This window comes from Odontesthes bonariensis, chromosome 21, assembly GCF_027942865.1.
Source record: "Odontesthes bonariensis isolate fOdoBon6 chromosome 21, fOdoBon6.hap1, whole genome shotgun sequence".
NCBI classification, from domain to species: domain Eukaryota; kingdom Metazoa; phylum Chordata; class Actinopteri; order Atheriniformes; family Atherinopsidae; genus Odontesthes; species Odontesthes bonariensis.
The window spans coordinates 18,701,777-18,725,462 of NC_134526.1; the positions used below are offsets into that span (position 1 = coordinate 18,701,777).

At 41.6% G+C, this 23,686-nt stretch overlaps 1 protein-coding gene across 12 annotated transcripts in view; it reads left to right on the forward strand.

Moving 5' to 3' along the window:
- The first annotated feature begins 498 nt into the window (after nucleotides 1-498).
- cacna1aa (calcium channel, voltage-dependent, P/Q type, alpha 1A subunit, a) overlaps nucleotides 499-23,686 on the forward strand; it is a 75,840-nt gene continuing 52,652 nt past the window's right edge. For 10 of the 12 annotated variants that reach the window (XM_075453909.1, XM_075453906.1, XM_075453910.1 and 7 more), the window contains exons 1-3: nucleotides 506-2,466; nucleotides 22,247-22,353; nucleotides 22,649-22,788. In XM_075453909.1, coding sequence (XP_075310024.1) covers nucleotides 2,163-2,466; nucleotides 22,247-22,353; nucleotides 22,649-22,788 — 551 coding nt within the window. In that variant the 5' untranslated portion in view covers nucleotides 506-2,162. Of the gene's footprint in view, nucleotides 2,467-22,246; nucleotides 22,354-22,648; nucleotides 22,789-23,686 lie in introns of all 12 variants that reach the window. The other 2 variants (XM_075453915.1, XM_075453914.1) reach the window with 2 other exon arrangements.

Sequence of the window (23,686 nt, forward strand, 5' to 3'; positions counted from 1 at the left end):
CCAGTGAAAATATGTGTTGCATGCCTGGGGTTTAGCGCAGAGCATGTGGTCACACCTTGAACAAGCAGCAGTGTTTTGGTGGTGAGATGGAAAAAGGAGCCTCGAGGAGACGAGAGTCAGGGAAGAAGATCCTCGACTCAGTTTCAGGGAGGGAGGGAGAAGAGAGCTCTCTTCGTCCATTAATTTTCAAATGTCTGTTGCTAAGAATAGCCTCTCCCCTCCACCTTCCCTAACAAACACACGAAGACTTGCGCGCGCACTTCTTTGACGTGCATTACTCTATCCAACGAGCTCGTGTGCGCGCAGTCATTGTCAGCTTGGGATGCAGCTGTGTCTTTTTGCCGGAGCTGCATGATGCCAACACCCCCTTTTATACCCCTCTCAGCCACGCATACACGCGCATCTGGCTGTAAAAAGTATATTTATCCTACCATGGTCTTCATGAGACACGTAAGGTTGCTAGATGAAAAATAAGTGGGGAAAAAGAAGCAAAAAGGGAGGAACATAGACTTACAGTTGCTGATGTCACCTAACTCTCTACACCAACAGGGTATTTTACGCAGAGGTCTAAGTCAACTGGGTACAGCTTTAGCCCAAAGCACCTTAAGAGAAGCTGGCGATAAACGGCGCCTTCACGCGTGACAGAAGTCTGGAAGTTGGACGAGCTGCGTGCGTCATCTGCTGTGGCTGCAGAGCCTACCATGCGCTCATTATAGTTTACACAAGCTCAAGACAGCGATTAGGCGGTCGTTGCGATTTATTCGATTTATAGGCAGAGCCAGGCCTGAATTTAAAGGTAACAGCCAGTCTCCTCCCTTTCATTTTCGTTTCCATCCATTCACCGATTCATCCATCCGTCCGTTTGTCCCTCTCCTCCTCCCCTTGGGGTTGCTGGATGAGGATAGAGGAGGCCGTGGAGAGCGCACTACCCTACTCCAATGAGAGAGGGAGAGAAGAGGAGAGAGAGAGAGAGGACGCTCTGTCAGGACATTTGGGGCTCATCGGTGCGGACGAAGGTAGACTTTTCGGGGCGGGGATGGTGAGGGACTTTTTCGGCACTGCTGCATCTCGAACGGCCAAACCAAGATCATGAGAGAGTGTAAGGCGGCGGAGAAGCAGCCGTCATACCCTTGTCTTTGACGACGCCGTCCGTGTGTCCCTTGTTCGTTTCTGGATGGCCGCACAGGTGAGGGGCTGAAGATGATGGTTACAACGAAGAAGGATGCTGTTGAATTCGTCTGAGAAAATTACTTTATCTACACAGCAAGACAGCAATGACACCGACGTTTCGAAGGAAAACGGTATTTTTCTATGTCATTTCTACTCGAGATTATGCATCCTGATATAAGACTCGTGAATAACGGATGTCAAAATGTTCCTGGTCTCAAGGCTTGTCAGAGCGCACCTATAAAATAACTATAGGCTGGCGGGAGCCACGTTATTGCCACACACTGTATCAAACATTGCGGATGTTGCAAAATAAATAAATAATAGTAGCTCTTCCCTTTTCGATGCCTTTTAAGTCTTTGGAAACGCGATTATTTCTAAAATGCCAAGCTGAACGTCACTGACCGCCGTTTATAGCAAGGCTGCGAATTATTTTCAGATTCTTTTTCAAGATTATATTTTTTTTTTGTTGAGGCCTATAGATTTAAAGATTGTCATCACACTGCTGTCATGAGAGGAGCTTAATGAATCGTTCAGGAAGGTGCAGGAGCATCTGGTACACTCTGATACAATCATGAACCATGCAGAACATGAAACATTCATGTCAGTCTCCCCATGATTTCATGTTGGGGGGCGAATCCTGCTTTATACGGACATAAGAGCGGACTAAGACTGAGACACCCCGCAGCACTACCCCACCGTGCAACCAGTCAGCCAACCGACCACACATTTAATTTCCTCACACCCACAATTGGCCGTTGGCAGAGACTCACAGAGAAGGAGACAGTACATGGGCGTCCTCGTCTGCTAGAACCAAAAGCCGCATATCTGCTCACCGGGTGCAGGTGTTCATCGTAAGCTTAAACGACAACCAGTTGTGCATATGAGACGTTCTGATCCAGATGGGATGTAATGTTGTGTGGCTGCACAGCTGAGCATTGGTCTCCTTCTCCGCTGCTTCGTGAAGATTGGTGTCCAAGATCGGTGTCCACAGAATGGCGCGGTTCGGAGACGAGGTACCGGCCAGGTATGGTGGAGGGCCCGGTGGAGGGGGCCCAGGAGGCCGCGGTGGTAGCAGGCAAGGTGGACCCCATGGACACGGTCACGGTCATGGCCACGGTCCACCTGGACCCGGGACCCAGAGAGTGTACAAGCAGTCTATGGCGCAGAGAGCACGGACAATGGCCCTCTATAACCCAATCCCCGTGCGCCAGAACTGCTTCACTGTCAACCGTTCGCTGTTCATTTTCAGCGAGGATAACTTCGTGAGAAAATACGCCAAAAAGATCACCGAATGGCCATATCCTTTACCTGGCATTGTACAGTGAGTAAACGCTGATGTTGTAGGCCTTGTCCACAGGTAGGTTTGATATGCAGAAGTCATTTCCCCCATTTTCTTCCTCTTATTTCATGGGCTGTAGGTTTTGCATAACATAACAAAGGTGTAACAAGCAGATCCATCAGTAGCTACAAGTCCATCTGATGTGAACCACAGGACGTGACAGAGAAAATGCTGGACATGCAATTTGTATTGTGGTTAATTAAGAGGAGGGGTGTGAAGCGGCGGCCCCTTTTACGAGGCTGTTGAACACCATCAATCATATTTGATAGTAATTTCGTGTCACAGTCGCGTGGGACTTGCTTGTTAGAGACATTGCCTGTGTGCGGTGTGTGTGTGTGTAGCGAACGTGTGATTGGAGGGGGGTGTTTAGGCGTCTATGGTTGCTGATGTCAGCAGTAGGCTATAGGCCCAACGCCTTGTACAGAGAGGATGTGGAGTGGGGAGAGGTGGGGGAGACCAAGGAGGAAAGCTGAAAATAAGCAGCAACATTATGTCCGTGTATGTGTGTGTGTGTGTGTGTGTGTGTTTCCTTGAAGTAACGCGAGCACACTCCCATATCAGTGTGTTGCAAGTGTCTTTCTAGACATGGTGTTTAAGAGTGAGTGAGAGACAGGGCTGGTATGTAGCTGTGAGTATAGCAACTAACACGCGCATTTTGAGGCTTTTCCTACAGAAGATGCAGATGCCACTGGATGAATGTGCCATCCCTTCAGTCTGTGTGTGTGTGTGTGTGCATTCCACCAAATAGTGCTAAATTTCTTGCAAGCTTTTGTATTCTGAATTTTCATCCACTGGAAGATTTTGCACAAGTCTGGAGAGAAATGTCAAGTGACTTCTGAATGGAGTATGTCTTCAAAAGCCTGCAAAAATACATTATTATTTTATTTTTTGTGGGTGTTAATGACAAGAGGGGAAATTGGAGTAATGAATGTATTGAGCGATGCGGATGTTTGAGCCATGACATAACTACACACACTAATTGGGCTGTTCTGGTGAAATGCAGGACCTACACTTTAGCGCTTTTGAATCATGTCTACTAACCATCTATGACAATTGCTCTGGTGAGGGAAAGCAAGATTGTGGAGGAAATTTGCTGCCTCATGTTGACTGATTTCATTTCCCAAACTTAAAGGCCATTTTAGGGCTGGAAAACATCAATTTGACACGTAAAGTTTGAATACACTGTCAGAGCTGACTTGGACTCTTGATTAGTTTAATTTGTTACACGTCTGTCATTGCGTGTCAGAAGTTTGTTGTAAAAAAAGTTCCATGTTTCACCTTTGCAGATTTTATTTTTCTTTCCGATCAGTATATTTGGCAGTTGGGAATTGTCCATATCCTTCTGCCTTATGCAGTCAGACAAGGAGAAACAATTAATAACAAAGGCCTCAGTATTTTGGAAATTGTGGCATCGTGTCACATTTACAGATTTTAGACAAATTTTTGTGCGTTTGTTGGGTACCATAGCTGACTGTAGAGTAGGTGCAGCGAGGAGAGTAGACTCTCTGGGAACAAGCAAAATCACAGCAACCTGGTTCCTCATATCTTATTCATGTTTTAATGAGGAGTAATTGTCTATTTAATTCCAAAGAAGTGTGCTGTTTTTTTTTACGGTCAAATAGCTTAACTTTGTATTCATTTCTTCATGTCTTTGTTCTAATATGTGTCCCTTTGCAGTTCTTTCAAGGTTTCTGTTTGGACATTTTGCATATCTTTGTTGTCATTTTGCATCTCTCGGGGTAATTATCTTTTTCTTTGTGGTTGAGTTGGATCTTTCAGTGTCTTTTCGTAGTCATGAAGTAATGTTGCAATAGTTATTGTATTTTATTTCATCCTTTTACTCGTCTTTTTATCAACACCTCTGACTTTCAAAGACACGTTAATCTCTTAAAAGGGTCCTCTATTCATCTGGGCTGCACTGTACCTCAGTATCTGGGTAAATGCTAAAAAAATAAAAAATAGTTTTGAAAGTATTCTTCGTGGTATTTTGGAGTTTGCAATGTCAATAAAAATATTTACATTTTGATGACTTGTCCTACAACTTTAGCTTCGACTGAAACTATCTTGGATCAGTAGGTGGTGTCTGATCAGGCTATATGGAGTTGACCATTCACATTACACTTTGGGTGTTACATCACCCATTTATCAGTGCAGTTATTATCAGATCTAACAGATCTGTCAGCTTAGTTGTTCTTCAAATGGATAACTAAATTATAAAATGGGGAAAAGCTTGAGTCAGTAGAGAAAGTCAGTGTGCAGATAGTACTTTATAACGGAGTGACTGTATCATTCGTTAAGTCATCTGTGGTAACACCAGACCACACTGCACCAACTTGGAATTGATTGCACCTGGTTTAAATCAAACCAAGCTAAGTTGAATAAAAATGAACAAAATAGGACTGTGGATATTGATTCTAAAGCTGTGGGAGTGCCATATGAATAACTATTCTCTCACAATACAATAGGTTGAAATTTGGTTGTTTGTTTAAAATTAGCATTATAGAGTTTAGTGTCATTACTGTGTGATGATCACCTTTGAAGCATGTCGGTAGATTCTCAGCCATCCATGTCATGGTAATCCTAAGAACTTGAAAATGGGTTTAAGCTGATACTCCCCACCTTCTAGTTTAGAACTGAATAAGCCTTTCGAATGCAAGGTGAAATGTCTTCAAGAACCAAAAAAAAGAAGTCCAAAAGAAATACAGTCCAAGACTGTCAAATAGGTTACAATTTTAGATTGTAACATTTAGTATCAGTGCACAGCTAAAAAGCCAGCAGTGGTGATAGTTAAGGGTTGCCCTAGTGTACATGGCAGAACTGGCACATATGTAAAGGCACCATTAATGCTGAATGACATACATAAATCATGGAGCAACATAAACCTTTTCTTTCTTATGTATTTTTTGGGAAATGTTTTACTGGCATTGAAAACTATCTATCTGTATATATATATATATATATATATTACTCCACACAGTACCATTCCTTCAAGCTCAGGTAACCTACTAGAGGCTTTGAAGCTTGAGGTTTCCACGCAGTATCTTAACTGTTCCTAGAAGTGCTCTCTTCTCCTAGTCTGGGGACCACTGATACCACTGCTGCCTTCAATCCCCAAATCTTTTCAACTTCTACCTTAAGCCCTTGGTATTAAGCTCCTTGTGTTCCTTCTTCTTAATGTTGTAGAATTGCTACATCTATTACTTTTCAGTCTGGCTCTGGAGGTCCCACAGGATCTTAACTCTGTCATTCTCCACTGTATCTCCCACTTTGACTTTGGCGCTTCCACCTCGGCACAGATGTTCATGTACACTATTCCTGCCACTTGGTTGTTGCGTTCCATGTATGCCGTACCTGCCTGCATCTTACACCCTGCTACAATATGCTTGACCGTCTCAGAGGCCTCTTTGAACAGCCTGCACCTGGGGTCCTGTCTGATGTGATTGACCCTGGCCTCTATTGCTCTTGTGTTCAGGCCCTTTTCTTGAGCTGCCATGATTAGTCCCTCTGTACTGACTTTCAGACCAGCTTTTTCTAGCCACTGACAGGACTTGTCTATATCAGCCACTTCTTCAATCTGTCGGTGGTACAGTACATGCCGTGCAGAGGCTTATCCTTCCACGATGGTTCCTCCTCTGCTTCCTCCCCTCCCTTGGGTTTCAGCTGCCTGAGACATTCACTTAGCAGTTCATCACTGGGGGCCATCTTCCTGATGTATTCCTGGATATTTGTTGTTGCCTCCCTCCCTCTGCTTAGTGTAAGATTATAGGGTGCTGGATTTGGGGTGAAATGCTGCATGCATTTTGAACATATATATGTATACAGATGTTTACATGACAAGTATCCCTAAGTCCCAACTGACATAACTCTTGTCACTGATTGAGTAAGTGCTGCAAAAAAAATATACCGGGGATGCGACGCAACCTATTTAAGTAAGTAAGTGTGTGGGTGACATTACCTCATCTTAAAAATTGACAAAATTGACAGACGCGTCTAAGTCCTCGACGCCTCTAGAGTGTGCATGTGTGTGGCACTATTGTTTTTCTTAGCCCTGTAGCTAGCTGGTGACAGCGTAGCTTACGAAGCAGTACGCTTTCTGAAATGTCACCAAAAATCACGACAAGAACAGTGACTCAAAGAGAAATTTCTTCCAGTTAGAGGCTGTAATTTATGGAGCAAGCGCCACCAGGAAAAAAAACAAAACAAAACACGGTGGAAATCCGTGTGCATAGATTGCAAAAGCGAGAGCACAGTTTAATAATTGGTTTTCCACTAAGCCCGGCAAGTGCCACCCAGAGAAAAAAAAAGAACCACAGTTTACAGTTTAATAATCCGTGCACACGTTTTTTTTTTCTCTGCTAGTGGCACTTGCCGGGCTCCATAGTTTTCCATAGTTGTCTTTTTTTTTTTCCTGGTGGCACTTGATGGGCTCCATATGCCTTTCTCCATTATGTTTTTTATGTGCCTGCTGCACTTAAATATGAATCCTACTGATATCATACTATGCTGTATTGTAATATAATGCATCAGATACTAAAGAGTTATGTGTCAGAAAACCTGATTGCTGGTGTTTCCTGTTGAAGTGCTCATGTTGCATAATACGAGGAAGTTAAAACCAAATGGGTCCGACAGAAAGATGTTTAAAATGAAATCTTCACTGGATGTCTTACTGACCTAGAGGACATTTGATTTTATCGTTGATGTTATCAGAAAGCCTGAATTTTCATACGTTCCTTTATTTCTTTTCATGTAACTATGTCGCCAGCGTCCACTACGTTCATTACTTAGATTTTTGCTGGCCACTAATTAAAGCAGCTTTAAAGAAGCATAAACACACAAACATAAACACTCTCATGTGATCAACCTCACTCACACACACTGCATACCCACCATATGGTGTTGTCTGTGTCATCAGCATGCTTTTAAGTGTTTCTTTCCCCTGATGTTGTAAATGGAGACGGAGGAAGTCAATATATTTTCTATCTATAGCAACACTGAGTTCAATATGAAATATAATACAAGTAATGAGTTTCATAAAGTAACTATCCTTTCATAATCCAAGGTAGTGAGAGATAATAAGGAATAACTGACTGTTTCTGTAGTTCAGCTTTTCCTCATTATAGACAATCTCAAGGAAAGGCTCAGACTGGCAAAAAGACAAGGATTTTCTATGAATCCATAGCATGATACTAAAAGGAAGAAAACTTTTTAGAACATATAGAGTACATAGCCTATACATATACACTACATAGACTTTATGCTTATTTCAGTAGGACCTGTGACCATTTGAATGCTGCACATACAGTGATTTTTGTGCCTATATATTGTTTTTGTGCTGGTTGTTAGAAGTCCTTAATTTAGAATTTGATCCCATACATGAATTCTGTTATAGAATAAATGAAAAATCAGATGACCACTGATAGGTGGAACCTTGGTTCTCTTGTACATTACTTACAGTATAGTTTAGATTGAAAATAGGATCCATCCATCCATTTTCTATACCCGCTGAATCCGTCGGTCGGGTCGCGGGGGGGCTGGGCCTGCTGGGCCTATCCCAGCGGTCATCGGGCGAGAGGCAGGGTACACCCTGGACAGGCCACCAGTCCATCACAGGGCCACACAGAGACAAACGAGACAAACAACCACACACGCTCACACTCACTCCTAAGGACAATTGTCGTGTTTCCACTATGCAGTCCGGTACGGGTCGGGTCGGAACGGTTCGCTTATTTCAGTGTTTCCATTACCACGAACCGTTTTCGTAACCCTTCTGCTTGGGGTACCTAGCACATAGGACCGGTTCCAGGCTCTGCTCTCCGTTGTTGGTGAGGAGGCTGTGCAGCGGGAGCTCGATGGCGCTGTGCGAAACAAAAAAGTTTTCCAGCTGATTGCTGCAAAAATGGAGTGGTTTCAACCGGACATGGCATGTGGCATTAAGCTGAAGAAGCTTGGAGGTGGTTCGAAATTATGGATGTTATTTGTTATTTGCTGTCATTTTCTATTTACGCTTCGGCACGCACTCCGCCCACCCCTGAGGGTCCCCTTTGTACAGTGGGAACGCAAAGCTGACCCCAAAGCGACCCGACCCGTACAGTACCATTCCGAACCGACCCGTACCGGACTGCATAGTGGAAACGAGGCAGTTTTAGAGACACCAATCAACCTAACATGCATGTTTTTTGTGAAAATAGGATATTTTTCACAAAGTTGGCTTGGTCTCAGGTTTATTTTCAGCTGCACAGATGCCACTGACTGAACTGAACTGAACTAGAGGCAGCTGCATGCGTCTATAAAGTTCTCGCTTGCTCCTCCCTATCTAAACATTGCTACTTCTGACTGACCGCGACACTGGCATTATATCTCATGAAGTACGAGCTATTATACAGTATGGAAGTGAGTACTTATTGTAAATGTTTTAGAGAATATTGTAGATCTGACATTAATCTGGCAAAAAGAAGTGCAATTCCAAATCTATCTGCTACTTCAGCACCATGGACAAGTCAGATAAAGGATTAATGAGCTAGATAGTCTAAAACTAACATACCCATATAAACAATATCTGTGTACCTGTGCTCCTTCAGGTATTAGGGAATGAATGGAGGGGATGGCAGGGCAACAAGGGGGATACGTTTTGGCATTGCTATTGTCTTAACTATGGACATATTGTGACATCAAACTAACACCATCATTAAAAATGCTACTCATACATATCAGACTTTGCCAATTGCAAATCATTTTCTGCTTTTTTTAACTAAACTAAAATGTGACTGTACTTTCCCACCGTTGCTAATTAAACTGCTATTTGTTACTTCCCGATTGTGTTATGGGAAGCGAGCATTTTTCAGGTGTGTGAGTGTGAGTCCTGACTCCGACAACCAACAAGCCCAGCACAGACAGTAGTCAGATCTCTTACTTAGTTTTAAGCCAAGAGACAAACAGAGCAGTGTTTTTTTTCAGTGTATGTTATACAGGCAGACGAGGAGAGAGTGAAGGAGAGACAGCCCTGAGTTGAGAGCCAGAAAAAGTGAAAGGGACCTGGTTGATTTTTGGGATATATGGTAAGTCAGTGATCTACTTTCACCGTAAAATCTAAATGATTTAGTTGCTTTTCTCCAGCTTGATTCTGTCAGCTGACAACATATTTGATATTAGTGTGCAGAAATTGTATTTTAATGTGTTTGTACCAATCACAGTGAGCCATTGTCAAGCTACCTGTTTTCTCTCTTTCCTTTCATTTAGAAATTCTACACACATCTGCACTCCTACAGAAACATCTGCTCTCCTGGGTCTGAGTTTCTTTTAAGTGATCATGTCTCAAAGAGTCAGTTTCTTTCAAATTGGTCAAGTCTAAAAATAACAGGGGCTTAGTAAAAGAGCCCTTTCAACTTACGATACAACAATCCTCTTTCCTCAGTCCGCTATCAATTTATCATCTCCATTTCCACAGAGGTTAGATAATAAGAAAAGTTTACAGAATTATTGTAGGGAATTTTTGTGTCGCTGCACTGGTCAAAACAAGTTGCTGTTGAATAATAGAAATAGAAATATTGTAAGAGTATCCGAATACGGCCGCTAACCTAAGCCCGGGTACAGAATGATAATAAACTGAGGTTAAGGGTTAAAATGTGTATCCGTCTTTCAGGAAAAAGGGTGTGTTTCCAAAGCAGAGGTGAAGTGCATGAGGTCCTGTTCACATCAGGTATGAACAAGCATCCTGTGTGATCTGATTGCTCGTGGACAGAGGCATTATGGATGGATTGAGATCCTTTCGCTCAGACCACATTTAGAGGTGATCTGGGACCTGGGAGTGGCCACAATATTATTACGGTGTAAACACTAATGTGTTTTGGGCCACACTGAAGGAAAGTCTACTCATCCGACATACCTTTGTGTCAGTGGTTAGATTTTCCGCTTTGTATCGCTGGTCCAAAGTCTGGAGAAAGAAGTTACTCTGTAACTCGGTGAGGTTATTTTTCATTTTGGGTTTAAAAGTTTATTTATATGAAGAGTCTGGTTCAGAAAGAAAACTGCATACAGTTTAAAAGCTTCGGTGAGCATGTCTGTAGTCGGCAAAATAAAAAATGCCCAAAATGTGAAATTTGATGGGACATCTCCTTGGCTGCGCTCTTGAGGACTGCAAGATATTTGGCAGAGTCTTGCACTGCACTGGGTGCCACTCACTATTCTTAGCCCCCGTTTTACATAAGGCTCTTGGCCAAAAGTAGTAAAAGTTCAAATAAAGTACAGTGAAGCACTACGAAAAAATCTCTAATGCAAGTGACTGTTACCTGTGTATTGAATCAGGGGTCAACTTTTATTAATGGGGCGGTTCAGTAATGACTTGGAGATAATTGTGGGCATCTAGCTGGCTCTGGAACTGAGCTATGCAAGTGCTGGCAGACTTGTTTCACAACTTAGATGTCTGCAAGACATTTTTTACTTGCAAACAGAAATGATACACCTTTTCCCCTGCATATAAAGCGGGGAATTTAGATCTGATCACAAGTGTTCACTTGAGACCTATGGAAACACACATCTGAGCTAGGTGTGAGAGCTGTCCACCTGTGATTGGATCACCCGAGAGGCATGTCGTGGGCTGCTATTAACAAGGTTTGAGATGAATATTAGCTAAAATGCTGTCGGTGCTGCAGAAAAAGCAGGACATAGAGATGGACGTGACAGACAGAAACAGAGGAAGGAATAGGGACTGTCAGTAAGACACGGACATTATAGAGAGTGACATGCTAATGAAAAACATTGGAGAGAATCCAACTGCCTGTCTGCATATAAATCATTCAACACAAAGTGAACACTCAGTGATGGCCATCTCACTGCAGTCCTGACTTTAGAAGCAAACTTGCTTTTTTTTTTCATTTAGAAAGACCTATTAACAAAGATTTTTTTTCCTCTAGTAATACGATTGCCTAATGATGACCATAACCTTAACCTGCGTTAAATTTTCGTGTGCGGCCTATTTTGTGCCCACCCATGATTTCCCTTAAGTCTAAGTAACATAACTACACACACACACACACACACACACTGTCAGTACAAATGTTAAGGAGCTCTTGTCATCTCCCTCCCCTGTCTCTTTACCTCTTTCTTTGTCACTTTTTTTGATTGATAAGAACTGAGGTTTTGTCACCTCCTCTTTCATGTTCCACAACTTGTACTTTTTTCATCAGGCTCTCTATCTCTCTCTGTCCAATCAGCCCCTGTAGAACTGACTGCTTCTGAGATGGTAATTTAAGGCTTTTTTTTTTTTTTTGCTGAACATTCTGACAGCTGCTAGTCTTGCTTAGTGTATTGTGCTCCCAATTGTTCGCAAAAAGAAGCTCATGTGCACATTCTCTGTTGGCACACGTGCTACAATTCATGCTCTGTCCGTGCGTTTGTGTGTATGTGTCCTTTGGGCTCAATCTGCCTATCTAATAACTTTGACTGTTTGGTAATAACTGTGTGAGTTGATCCGTATCCCGAGCCCCTCCGGGCAGACTCTGCATCAGCACGAGCACACACAAACAAGCGCATAAGAAGGCCCGATCTTTTAGAATCGTTTTTCTTCATTTAGATGACTCTTTTTTTTTTCCTTTGCTTGTGCTACGTGGATTCTTTTCCACGGCATTGCCAGAATCTCATCTGCTTAAAGTCTTTCTAAAAAGTGGACAGACTATTGCATATGGTGGCTTAAACAAGAAAAACCTGTAGTTTAGGTTCTTCAGTTATAGCTTAGCTTATATGAAACGAAGCTTTGTTTTTACTGATCATGTGCAGGACATGGCTTTACTTGTCTGTATGTCTGTTTGACGTGTGACTGAAGTTTCTATAGACTGAGTAACAGTGTGTCAAAACCTTTCACTGGTATCATAAGTGTTCTTATGAAGGTTGGGAAGTCATTCATGGTAGTGACGATGTCTTTCTCTATTTGACTCTGTGTCTTTTTGTTTTTCTGCTAAGATGAATTGATATTTCTTCATTATTTTATTTAGATATTGATTTTGGTTAAATAATGAAGAAAACTTCATACTTTTAGTTTGTTTTGTTATGAATGTGAGATAAATCTTATTCAAAGCATTTTTCAAGTAACAGATTAAGCAGGCTGGAGAGGAGAGGAAAGGTGTCATAACAATGAGGTGAGTTGAAACTGAGGTGTGATGTTAGTTAGTGGGAGAGATGTAACTCAGACCCAGAAGCCACGGTGTATAATTCCAAGTTTAAAAAAATAAAAAGATGAATTTCTGACTCTCAAACTAGAAAACCTATGCAATACCTACCCAATCAACAAATATCTGAGTCCAGTCCTAACAAGCTGTATCAGATTAAAGAAAAGTTAGAGGCCGAGTATGTATATATGTAACTGACGTACCACATTGTGTTCAGAATGTGAATTTAACCTAAAACTGGAGATGAACAAATTGCAAATTTCTTTTTTTAAATATTTTTTTGGGGCTTTTTATGCCTTTATTTATAGGACAGTTGTAGAGAGACAGGAAGCAGGGGGCAGAGAGAGGGGGGAGACATGCAGCAAAGGGCCACTCGGTGTAGGACTTGAACCGGGGCCAGCTGCAGCGAGGACTATAGCCTCTGTACATGGGGCGGCTGCTTAACCCACTACGCCACCAACTGCCCCAAATTGCAAATTTCTTGGCTGATTCTCTCTCTTTTTTTCTTTGATAACAATAAGCATGTCTAACTGGATCATTTACGTCTTTCCTCTCGACAGCATAGAAACAAATTTTTGTAGTTTATCTCTTATGAAAAAAAATCAACTGTATCTTCAGAATATAACACAGAAAATTGGAAGAATATCCAGCTTTAACATTAAGGATAAGAGGCTGCTGCTCTTGGCCTTGAATAGCTGATCGTTTCGATCACAATGAGGCCGACACGCTACAGTCACTTTCATCAATACTGCCCTCATGAGTTGAAGTTTGAATCTTTGAATATCTTTGAAGAGCCCTTCATGCTTTGCGGAGAAAGATGTCTGTGGTGCTGAAATGACCTCCTGATCCCAGAAAATATTGTGAGTTTTTTATGTTCTTAGCTCCCAGTGCAGTACTTTCATGCCATGAGATCGTTTCCATGGCAGTAAGATGGTTGTCTGCGTCACTTATGCCAGTTCCACCGGCCCAAACTTATACGCATGACCAGCCTGTCACCTATAATGGCTGCTCAAGCTGAAGACCGTCTGAGTCTGGTGGGCCGCTGCATTAGTATCTAAAATCTGATAAATGCACTGTGAGCTTTTTAGTAATATATTGCAGATGGGTGCTATTGGAATATGCAGCATTTGGCATGTTGAGCGGGGAAAGCAGAGTAAATAATAAAATTTAGTGCAGTGCTGCAAATCATGACAGAAATTTTGGCCAGTGTCTGCAAGAGAAATCAGCCAGTGTCCGCTGTCTTCGCCAAATCTTACATAAAATTCATTTCTTTATCGCAGCATCAATTTTGTGATAAAGAAAATAGGGAAATAGGTAAATGTTTACCTCTTTGAGATCAGTGTGAAGATGTTTTCTATTCTTTAGGTCTGTGACTTACACTAAAAACATTTGAACAATGCGAGGAGACTACTTTCTTTATTTGAGTTTCCAAATATCCGTTAAAATGTGTCTAAAAATGTATACTTATATTCGTATTGCAATGATACTCCATGTTGACTGCACGTCAAAACGAGGGAGGTTGTCTTGCTTTTCTTTCCGTCTCTATCTCCTTCCTCTTCTCTCTTTCTGCTTTCTCTTAGCTGTGGTTCTGGCTCTGCTGAATAATTCAGTTGCAGGCTAGTTTGGATGAGTGTGTTAGGTGTGTGTGTGTGTGTGTGTGTGTGTGTGAAAATGTGTTTCTGTCTATGAGTGTGAGAGGGGTGCAGTGACGTGGGGAAGAGCTATTTTTGGGCTTCGGATATGTGGGTAGAGAGAAAATAGAGAGGGAGAGAGTCTGATGGATTGATTTTATTAAATTTTTTTCATACTGATGTTTTTTTTCGATCACGGGTTGCGGCTGCTACTAGACAAACCCTGCTGGAAGCCTGCACTCTACCTGCAGGGCGTGCTGGCACACACTCAAGCTCAACTCGGCTCACTAAGCACACAAATACTCATTGGGAGTGAAAAGCAAGTGAGTATTAGTGTTAGATAAGCAAGCACTCTCAAGTATACAAACACACTTCATATCAACACACTGGCTACCTTCCTAAACATTCAGCTGACGTGAAAAAAGTGTCACGTGCTGCAGTGATGCACACACTCAACAGCACACACCAGCGTCAGCATCTTGTACAAAGTGTCAGCTTGGCTGTATGTGGGTGATGAGGGAGTGGCAGTTGCAGGAGTGAGAAAGAGACCATATCCTATGTATAAGAAGGGAATAGAGCCACCACGATTGTTTGTGGTCAACCATTTTGAAGCCTTGAGTTTCAATAATGACCGTCAGCTTCTTGGTCTTAGTCATAACTGGAAGCTGATTGGACAGGATTTCTCTCTTTGAGTCCTTACATCTAATTATCAGCACACTGACCAGCATTAGTTAATTTAACTAATGATGCCATATCAGCTTGTCAACAAATACTATATCTTAGTATTGCCTGAGAGAAGGTGAGAGTCTTTTGGAGCTGGAGGATTTTACAGTACGGCTCCTCTGCAGGGACGAGAGCTGCACAATATATTGAAAATTTGCCATCTGTAACAGAATGGTGAGTAAGCATGGGAAGGGCAGGGCATGAGTGAGCAGTAAAACAGGATTATTTTTCAGCTTCTAAAATAGGCAAAACACTGTTTGGATTCAGATTTTGAGCTTTACTCTCTTCAGAACAGTACGGTCAGAACAGACTTTCTGACAAATACAAAAGATCATGTCCAAACTTTTCCAACTCAGCATCTGAGTGTGTAGATTAACAATCCATCAGACCTTCAGTTGTTTTTATCATCCAGTCAAAGCTTAGAGCACACTAACTCATGTATCTGACATAAAAGCTGCTTTTGTGGTGAGCTGCCCCTTTATTATTATGCAGCACAAGACAACCTCCCCTGCTTTGGGTGCCATTGGGTGAGAGGTGGTGTACACCCTTGACAAGTCGCCAGTCCATCACAGGGCAGGATCATAATCCTCTTGTAGAAGTCATGCAAGCTTTTAGTCTGTGGAAGGAAGCTGGACTAGCTAGAGAGAACCCATATGCGACTGGAGAAAACATGAGCCACAACACATGAAGCCAAAAGCAAAATTTCCCTTTAAAGTTATATGTAATCCAACCACTAGGAAGCCAGCAACTGGTTTTGGATTGTGGGAAAAACAGAATGATGGGTTTAATCCACCTTCCTACACAAATGTTAGCATGTAGACAAAGCTTGAGACACTGCTTCCTTTTACAATTGTAATATCTAGATGTGCAGTTTCAATGTGGTAAAAAACTGCTTGGACTGCTATAAATGGAAGGCTTTAGACTTTTGTCACGGCAGACATTTTGACTTGATATAGGATGAGTCCAGTTGCATTGATGATGGCAGTATTCCGAAAAAATAAATTTCTGCTTTTGTGCCTTTTTTAAATTTTATTTTTGTTATACAACTACCATAAACTGAAGTATTAGTTTATATATCACAGATCATATCAATGCAATATTCAACAATGATATTGCATGTCGTGCAGCCCCGGCTGCGACAATATCTGAAAAGTGAAAATAAGCCTTAACCCCATATTCCAAGGATTCTATTCAAATTTGTCCTGCAATAATATAACGAAGCACTTGAGCCATGTCTCTTATCTTTATAGCTTCTGATTATCAAAATAATTAGTTCAGTTTCAACTTCACTGCTTAATCCCATTCATCCAGTCAAATCAGTACTGCTGAGGGAAAAGTGACAAGAAAGTGAAGTAATTATTTGAGCTGTTCTGCTGCTGCTGCATAATGTAACAGAACACAGTGTAAGAGGGAGAGAAAAGGAGGGAGGTGAAAGGAATGAGGGATATAAATAAACTGACAGAGGGAAGGGGAGGCTAAGTTTGAATCCAACTTTTTCCCCATTTGCTTTTTTCTTTTCTCTTGAAAATAAATACAACACCTCTCCTTTTAAACTCTTCTGATCATTTAAAATTCATCATTATAAACTGCCTATGTAGATTTTTTTTCAATTCTATGAAATAAACTCCTTGACGCATAAATGCTTCGATGCATGTGTTGATCTTCACCTCGTGGATCTGTGAATGTTGAGATTAGCTCCAACTCTCCGGTGCTCACCACCGACTCAGCTTAAAAACTCTTGACCTTTTTAGATAGAAAAGTTTCGCTTGCACCTTCTAATGTGCTGCTAATATTAGATAAGATTGTTCCTGATCACTGCTAAAGGGCCACGGCAATTTGTTTTCAGAAATTTAATGCAACTACTTTTTTTCATTTGTACAGAGTTGCATAAGAAGAAGAATTGCGTTTTCTTTACTTTAGAGCAGACATCTTCCTCAAAGAACTGACAAACGAAAAACTGGCATCTGTGCAGGCATTTTTACTTCTTTCTGAGCGGTAGTTTCTCCAACATACTTGGAAGGGGGGGTAAGCTGAGGGCTTTTCAGTTGGCTGCAATCTGATACTCCAGCTCGGTGTCACTACATCCTACACACGGGGCATTTATAACATGTAAAATGGGTGTTTGTGGTATAGGCCTAAGTAAAGCACACATATATATTCCCAAGACACACAAACCAATACTAAAGGACAAAAAGAAAGATAATTCTTGCAGTAAAGACAATTAGGCACCTATTTTTATTTATTTGATCTTTTACATGATATACCAAAGTGAGTAAAATGTCCCTTTCGGAGGGCATGTGAGTGATATTTAAAAGTATTTCCACATATGCTAACTTGGAGGTATTTCAGCATAGCAAGCGATGGCTGCAGTGATCTTGTGTAGCGCTTTGTGTCAGTGGCACACTTACATACGCACATGCAGACTGCATGCGACAGTATGATGTATGGTCTCTTTCCCATCTTTCAACACCCCTCCCTTTCTATATGTAAGTCTATGTTCATTTGTGAATTCAGCCACTAACCTACTTTCAACAGAGCACACATGCACTCAGCTGAAGAAAATACTGCAATCCTATCACACCCCTTTGTAATTCGCTTGCTTTATTCCTCATTCAGCACTGCTGTGCTCTTCGTCTCTGCCCTTCTCTCCTCCCCATTGTTGTTTTCCTCTCTATGTCCTCCATCCTTCTCTCTTTATTCCTCACCACTCACTCTTTTCAACCATGTCTGTGCCCACAGGACAAATTCTTTTTCTTTCTTTCCTACTCTCATCTCTCTTTCATTTAAACCGTCCATATATTTTCCTTCTGCCCAACTTTGTTTTCCTTCCCTCCCTTACCGTCTTGTTGTTTGCGTCCTTGTGCGTTTGCTGACACAGCATCTCTTTTTCCTTCTGCCTGTTTCATCCGATATTGAATTGAGATTGCATGATAGCCATGGGGATGATTGATGGATGGGACTAGTAGGAGAAACTAAGAGCAAATGCCAGTGGTAGAGTGTGGGAAAGGAAAAAATGTAAATATCGAAGAAAAAAAGGACTGGGAATTATAACCTTAGAGGTGTGGCTGTAGGAGAAAGAGAAGGCTTAGCAGTAGAGAAATATATCAGCGAGACACAGCCAAGGGCTTTACTGAAGGGGAGAGGATGGTAGGAGAGAAAGTGACCATAAGGAGTGTATGGAGCAATGATGGACAAGGTTAATAAAAGGCCAGCATACGCATGTGAATGTGTGCGTCATTTGGCTCCACTAGTGTACTCTAAGGGCCTTGCATCTCTTTTCTTGGCAATACGTCTCCGTCTCCAAGCTACCACCACCCTCATGACACTGTCGAAACGTATGGTCTTACATAGCACTAGCTGTCCATAAAAAAATGATATAATTATCTGCGGAAATGACGGCAGAATGACACGAGGAAAACAAAAAGTGCATAATATTGTCAGCCCTCTAACCCCTGATTCTTCCATGGCTTTTAAGTTAGAAATGGTTATATATAGCAATTTAGAAAGGAGGAGATTCATTATTGAAGGTTTATGGCGAAGTATGAGTCATCTGTTCTTCTGAGTTTGTGTGTGTGTGAGTGTCTGTGACAACACTTGTGTCTCTGTGTGTATTTCACACACCTATATAGTCAGATTTAAAAGTTTGGACACTTTGTCCAATTTTGAGTGGAAGATGAACGGATCTCGAAAGCATAACATTTCAAAATGAAACTTTTCTTTCAGTTTTCAAGCAAGGTTCGTGCTTTAATTATGTAAACAACTTTAAAGTGGAGGAGAGGTCAAGTGACGCAAATTTCAAAGGCTTTATGAATAAGATTTATTAGTTCTAGGAAGAAAAAAAAAACAACTCAGTGCCAGAGCTTTGGGAATGAACATTTAAACAAGCATTTTGCATTTTGAAAGCAAGTCTTCTGATGTTGTGAAGTTAGAATAACACTTTGAGGCAGAACTGACCAAAAGAATCGGTCCAATGTTTCAACAACAAATATGTATCAAACTGTAAAATATACAGGTGAATTGATCTCATGTCCTCCAATCAAAATAATCAAAACAACCGTCTCTGTCGTACTGAAAACCTACACATATCCATATTTTCACACGATCGAAAATGTCATTATCTAGTGTTTCAAGAAGGAGATGTTTTACAACATCACAGTCACCTTGATAGATGCCATTTTGCTGGTTCCCTTGGTGACAACACATATCAACAATGACATTTTGTCATTTCCTTGTTGGGTTTAGGCAATTTAGGCATTACTTGCTTTAGTTTAGAAAAAGTATCATGGATTGGGCTGAATTAATTTTTACGCCACTGTCATGTTGATGAGCTCCATCTTTATATTGTATGTGCAGTTGCTCTCACAAATAGCAGAGGTCATATATTCTTTCAACGTGATTATATTTCATTGTTGAACAATTAACCCGCGGGGTCTGTTTCTGGGAGAAGGACATTCTCATTGATCTTGAGGCACAAGCATGTCTGATCGTATGTTTAAAAAAAAAAAAAAGAATTCCACAAGAGGATTATGATCCTGCCCTGTGAAGGACTGGCAACCTGTCCAAGGTGTACCCCGCCTCTCACCCAAAGGCAGCTGGGATGGTCTCCAGTCCTTCCCACGGCTCTTAATTGGATTAAGCAGGTATAAAAAATGGATGGATGGATTACAATCCTAAACACGCCTAAAGTCCACGGTGAACTACATCAAGAAGTGTAAGCCGAAGGTTTTGCCTTGGCCCTCACCACCTCAACCAAAGCATCTTAAAAGAAATGGCAGTATATGCACGACAGCTGTAGAATTTCACCGAAGTAGAGGCCTATTGGGGGAGCCAAGGGCAAATAATTGCCAGACTTAGCAGGCTGAAAAAAGAGTAGTTACAAGTTGGTTGCTCAAACTTTTGCTTGGGAACCTTTCCTTTGTTTTGTTAGTCTGAAACAGTATGCCATAAGAGTCATAAGTGTCATATTTGACTTAAACTATTAGGCATATCAGGTCCTCATTTTCTACTATTTTTGCTGTTCACAAAGAAATATTGAACAGAGGTGCTTCAAATTTTGAAGGGCACAGTTCTTGTACCTCTGAACGATTCACATATCCCTGCAGTCATGCACACCGGCAGTTTAAAGTATGAGAAGACTATACAGCACCTTGAAACATAATTCAAGCACAAAGTGTGCCAAATGCTTGTTTTATCAGCATATTGAACAGGCATTCCTCGTGAGGAGCACTACTTCCGTCCAGTGTGCAGACAGACACATTTGTCCTTTTGTCCCTGTGTTTCTATATCAGTCTCTCTTCTTCTCTCTCATCTTCTCCTTGTTCCTCTCTCCCGTAGTCAGTCAGTTACTCCCTGCCCTCTCACAGCCCAACACATATACACACTTACATGTATGCACACACTCGGCTGGGTGGGCAGAGAGGTTAACTGAGCGGTGCCATGAGCGTTTTAGTGATGTGGGCTTCTCAAGAGTGGTCTGGCAGATGATTACAAACACTCAGACTCTGACATACATGCACATCTTGGGCTTATACACATGCGCTCAGAGGATCACGGAACACGCAGGCATATCTGGGTAACTGTTTCGCACATGCAGATGTAGGATGTATGTTTCTATAAATAGCTTCCTTTTACCATTCAATTTCCCCCTCCTCCAAGTACAATGGGAGTAGCTGTTCCCAAAGGAAGGAAGCAAAATGTGGAGAAGGTGAACATGAGAAGCAGCAGAATGGTGAAAAAGATATTATTTACCGTGGCTTGAAAAGAGATTTCCCTCAGTGCAAATCTCCCACTGGACATACTTTAAATATCCTCCCACCTTTTCCCCTTTATTCTCATCTGTTTGTCCTCGTTGCTTTTTTCTCTCTCTGCATCGATTCTTCCCTCTGCCCCTTCTCTTCATCCTTCATTAATCTCCATCACTCAGTCCAACGCTGTCTTTCAGTCACTTTCCTCTTGCTCTCTTCCTTAAATGTAACTGTTTATCTTGTGACCTTAATGAGATAGGTGCACGATTTAAGAAGGTGATGCGAGTGCATTTGTGTGTGTATGTTAGAGGAAAAAAAACGTTTGAAACGCACTGAGATGTGAGTTGGTTGTTAGTTAGATGTTAGATGCATGGAGCTAAATGTTGACATCGTAATAAACCTCACTCAGCGTCCAGGTGCAGTGCCACACACTACCACTTTAGTGAAGCCTGTGCCGTTTTTTGCTTTATTTCTCTGTGTGGGTGGTGTGTTACCAGAAAACACACTTAGCAGAAAATATTTAACTGACTCACGGTGGCTTGTGGGTGTATGTGTGTGTATTTGTGTGTGTGCAAACAGGCAGCACTTGCACATGAGACACGAGACAGTGGTCCATTTGAGCTACAGGCCTGCCGCCTGTTTGACTCACACAGTCAGCGCAGTCCAATTACATACATTTGGCCTTGCTTTTTACCTTATTGTCTCTTTAGTTTCATTGAAAATGAATGCCTGGGGTGTTTGTTCTATTCACAGTATGGCACCTGCTTTACACATGCAGAATTGGACCTATTTTCAAATACAGTATTGCACAAATGTCCTGAGCCACCCCTTATCTCTGTATTTTGCTTCCAAGGAGCCGGACTTCTTTTTATCTAAACCTAAAAATAGTCTCGAGCAACAGTTCTCCAGGCTTCCTGAAGGTCTTTCAAAGCTTTTCTTTGGACGTTTGTAGCTTTTCCACTCATTTTCATTCCAGTCCTTGTACTCTGGCCATTTTCAGAAGAATGTTTTTTTTTTAACTTATTTCGTGTGTTTAACCACCTAACTCTGACCTGATCATTCAGGCATTAAAAAGGGCACCCATTAACACATGGCAAAAGTGTTTAGTATTTATCTGGCAGTATAGGAAGAAAAGAGGGCTGGCTCAACACTTTTGATGTTCTTGTAAGGTTAATTTATCATTTTAAGTGAATTCAAAGTTTTGTCTATACATTGTGAAATTATGAAAAAAATGTTTCTGCATTTTTCTGCATTCTGGTCACTCTTTTATTTCTACACTAACACTCTCATTTGCACCTAGTGCTGTAGTATATCGAAACCTCCCTCCCAACTGCCAGCATAGACTATTATCTATATCATCCAAATGCAGAGGAAGGTCACTTTGTGAAGTGTGAGCCAAACATCATGTTGAAATGTATTTTTAAGACTTTCATTTTGGGTGGAAAGTGATCAGTTTTGTTCCTTAACTGCTGCTCCCCACTCCGTTTGAGTGGATGATTCTAGCTACCATCATCGCCAACTGCATCGTCCTGGCACTGGAGCAACATTTGCCTGATGGAGACAAGACGCCGCTGTCTGAACGCCTGGTAAGTTAAACTGAGAATATATGTTAAATGTTAACACGATTAAACCCAGATTACTTTTTTATTGATTTTTACTGGAGACATGTGAAGAAAGTCTGCCAGAAGAGATTTAGCACACATACATGCTCTGTGCACAGAAAATTTGACTTGAGATATTCGTTTTCATCTTTTGGTGTCAGGCAAAAATGAGAAAACACACACACCAAACAATTATTCTGAAAACAAACTTTAGGAATAGTCTTCCTCACCTTCCCATCTTTTTTTCTCTCACTCCTTTCTCCCCCTCTGTCTCCCCCAGGATGATACCGAGCCGTACTTCATTGGGATCTTCTGCTTTGAATCTGGAATAAAGATACTTGCCCTTGGCTTCGCCTTTCACAAGAACTCATACCTGAGAAATGGATGGAACGTCATGGACTTTGTGGTGGTCCTCACAGGGTAAGTGACAAGCAAGTGGACATACAACAAACACATACACTTTAACTGCATGAATACACGTGCAAGCTCATAATGAAATATGGACTTTTTCTTCAGCTTCAGTTTTGACTGTTTCGACACGTGTGTGTGTGTGTGTGTGTCAGAGTGAGTGTCCTTTCCCTGCTCCTCTGCCCTAATGAATAGGCCCCATTCTGTGCAAGGCAGCAGTCAGATCACAGAGTAGAACTGCAGGCAGCCAGCAGCCTGGGTGGTGAACAAATGTCACCTCGGTATAGAGACAGGAGGTGGGTGGGGGGCACAGATGGAGCAGACATTGGAGAGGAAGCGAGATGAGGGGTTCTGAGAAAAATATACACATGTTGTTAACCAAGTGGAGACAGATGGACAATAGGAATGAAACAGAACGTAAGAGCGAAGCAAAATGTGGGAAAATAAGTGTGGTGGGGAAAAATATACAAAACATCATAACAAAGACCGCTTATAAGACTGTGACAGAATTGGTGTCATTAAGTAATAGAATATAAAATTATGTTACCTTTACCTTTGCTGAATATATAATAGATTGTATGGAATGAGCAGAGAAGGAAAATAGTAGAAGAGGAGCTGGAGGATTGGGATTATTTACATACAAATGTGCTTACATGTACTGATTTGTGTGTGACAGGTTCTATTTTCCCTACATGTCCATGTAATGATCCATCCATCAAACTGACTGTAGGATGTCATTCTCTCTCCTATGCTTTACATATTTCCTTTAAAAAGACACAGTAAGCATCCGTGATGTGTTCATAACATGCTGCTGCGCTGAAGTAGATTGTTAAACGTGTTAACAAATCTGTCTCATCACGATTTTCTGAAGCATAACACTGACTGGCCATAATGTTCCAGATCAAAATAC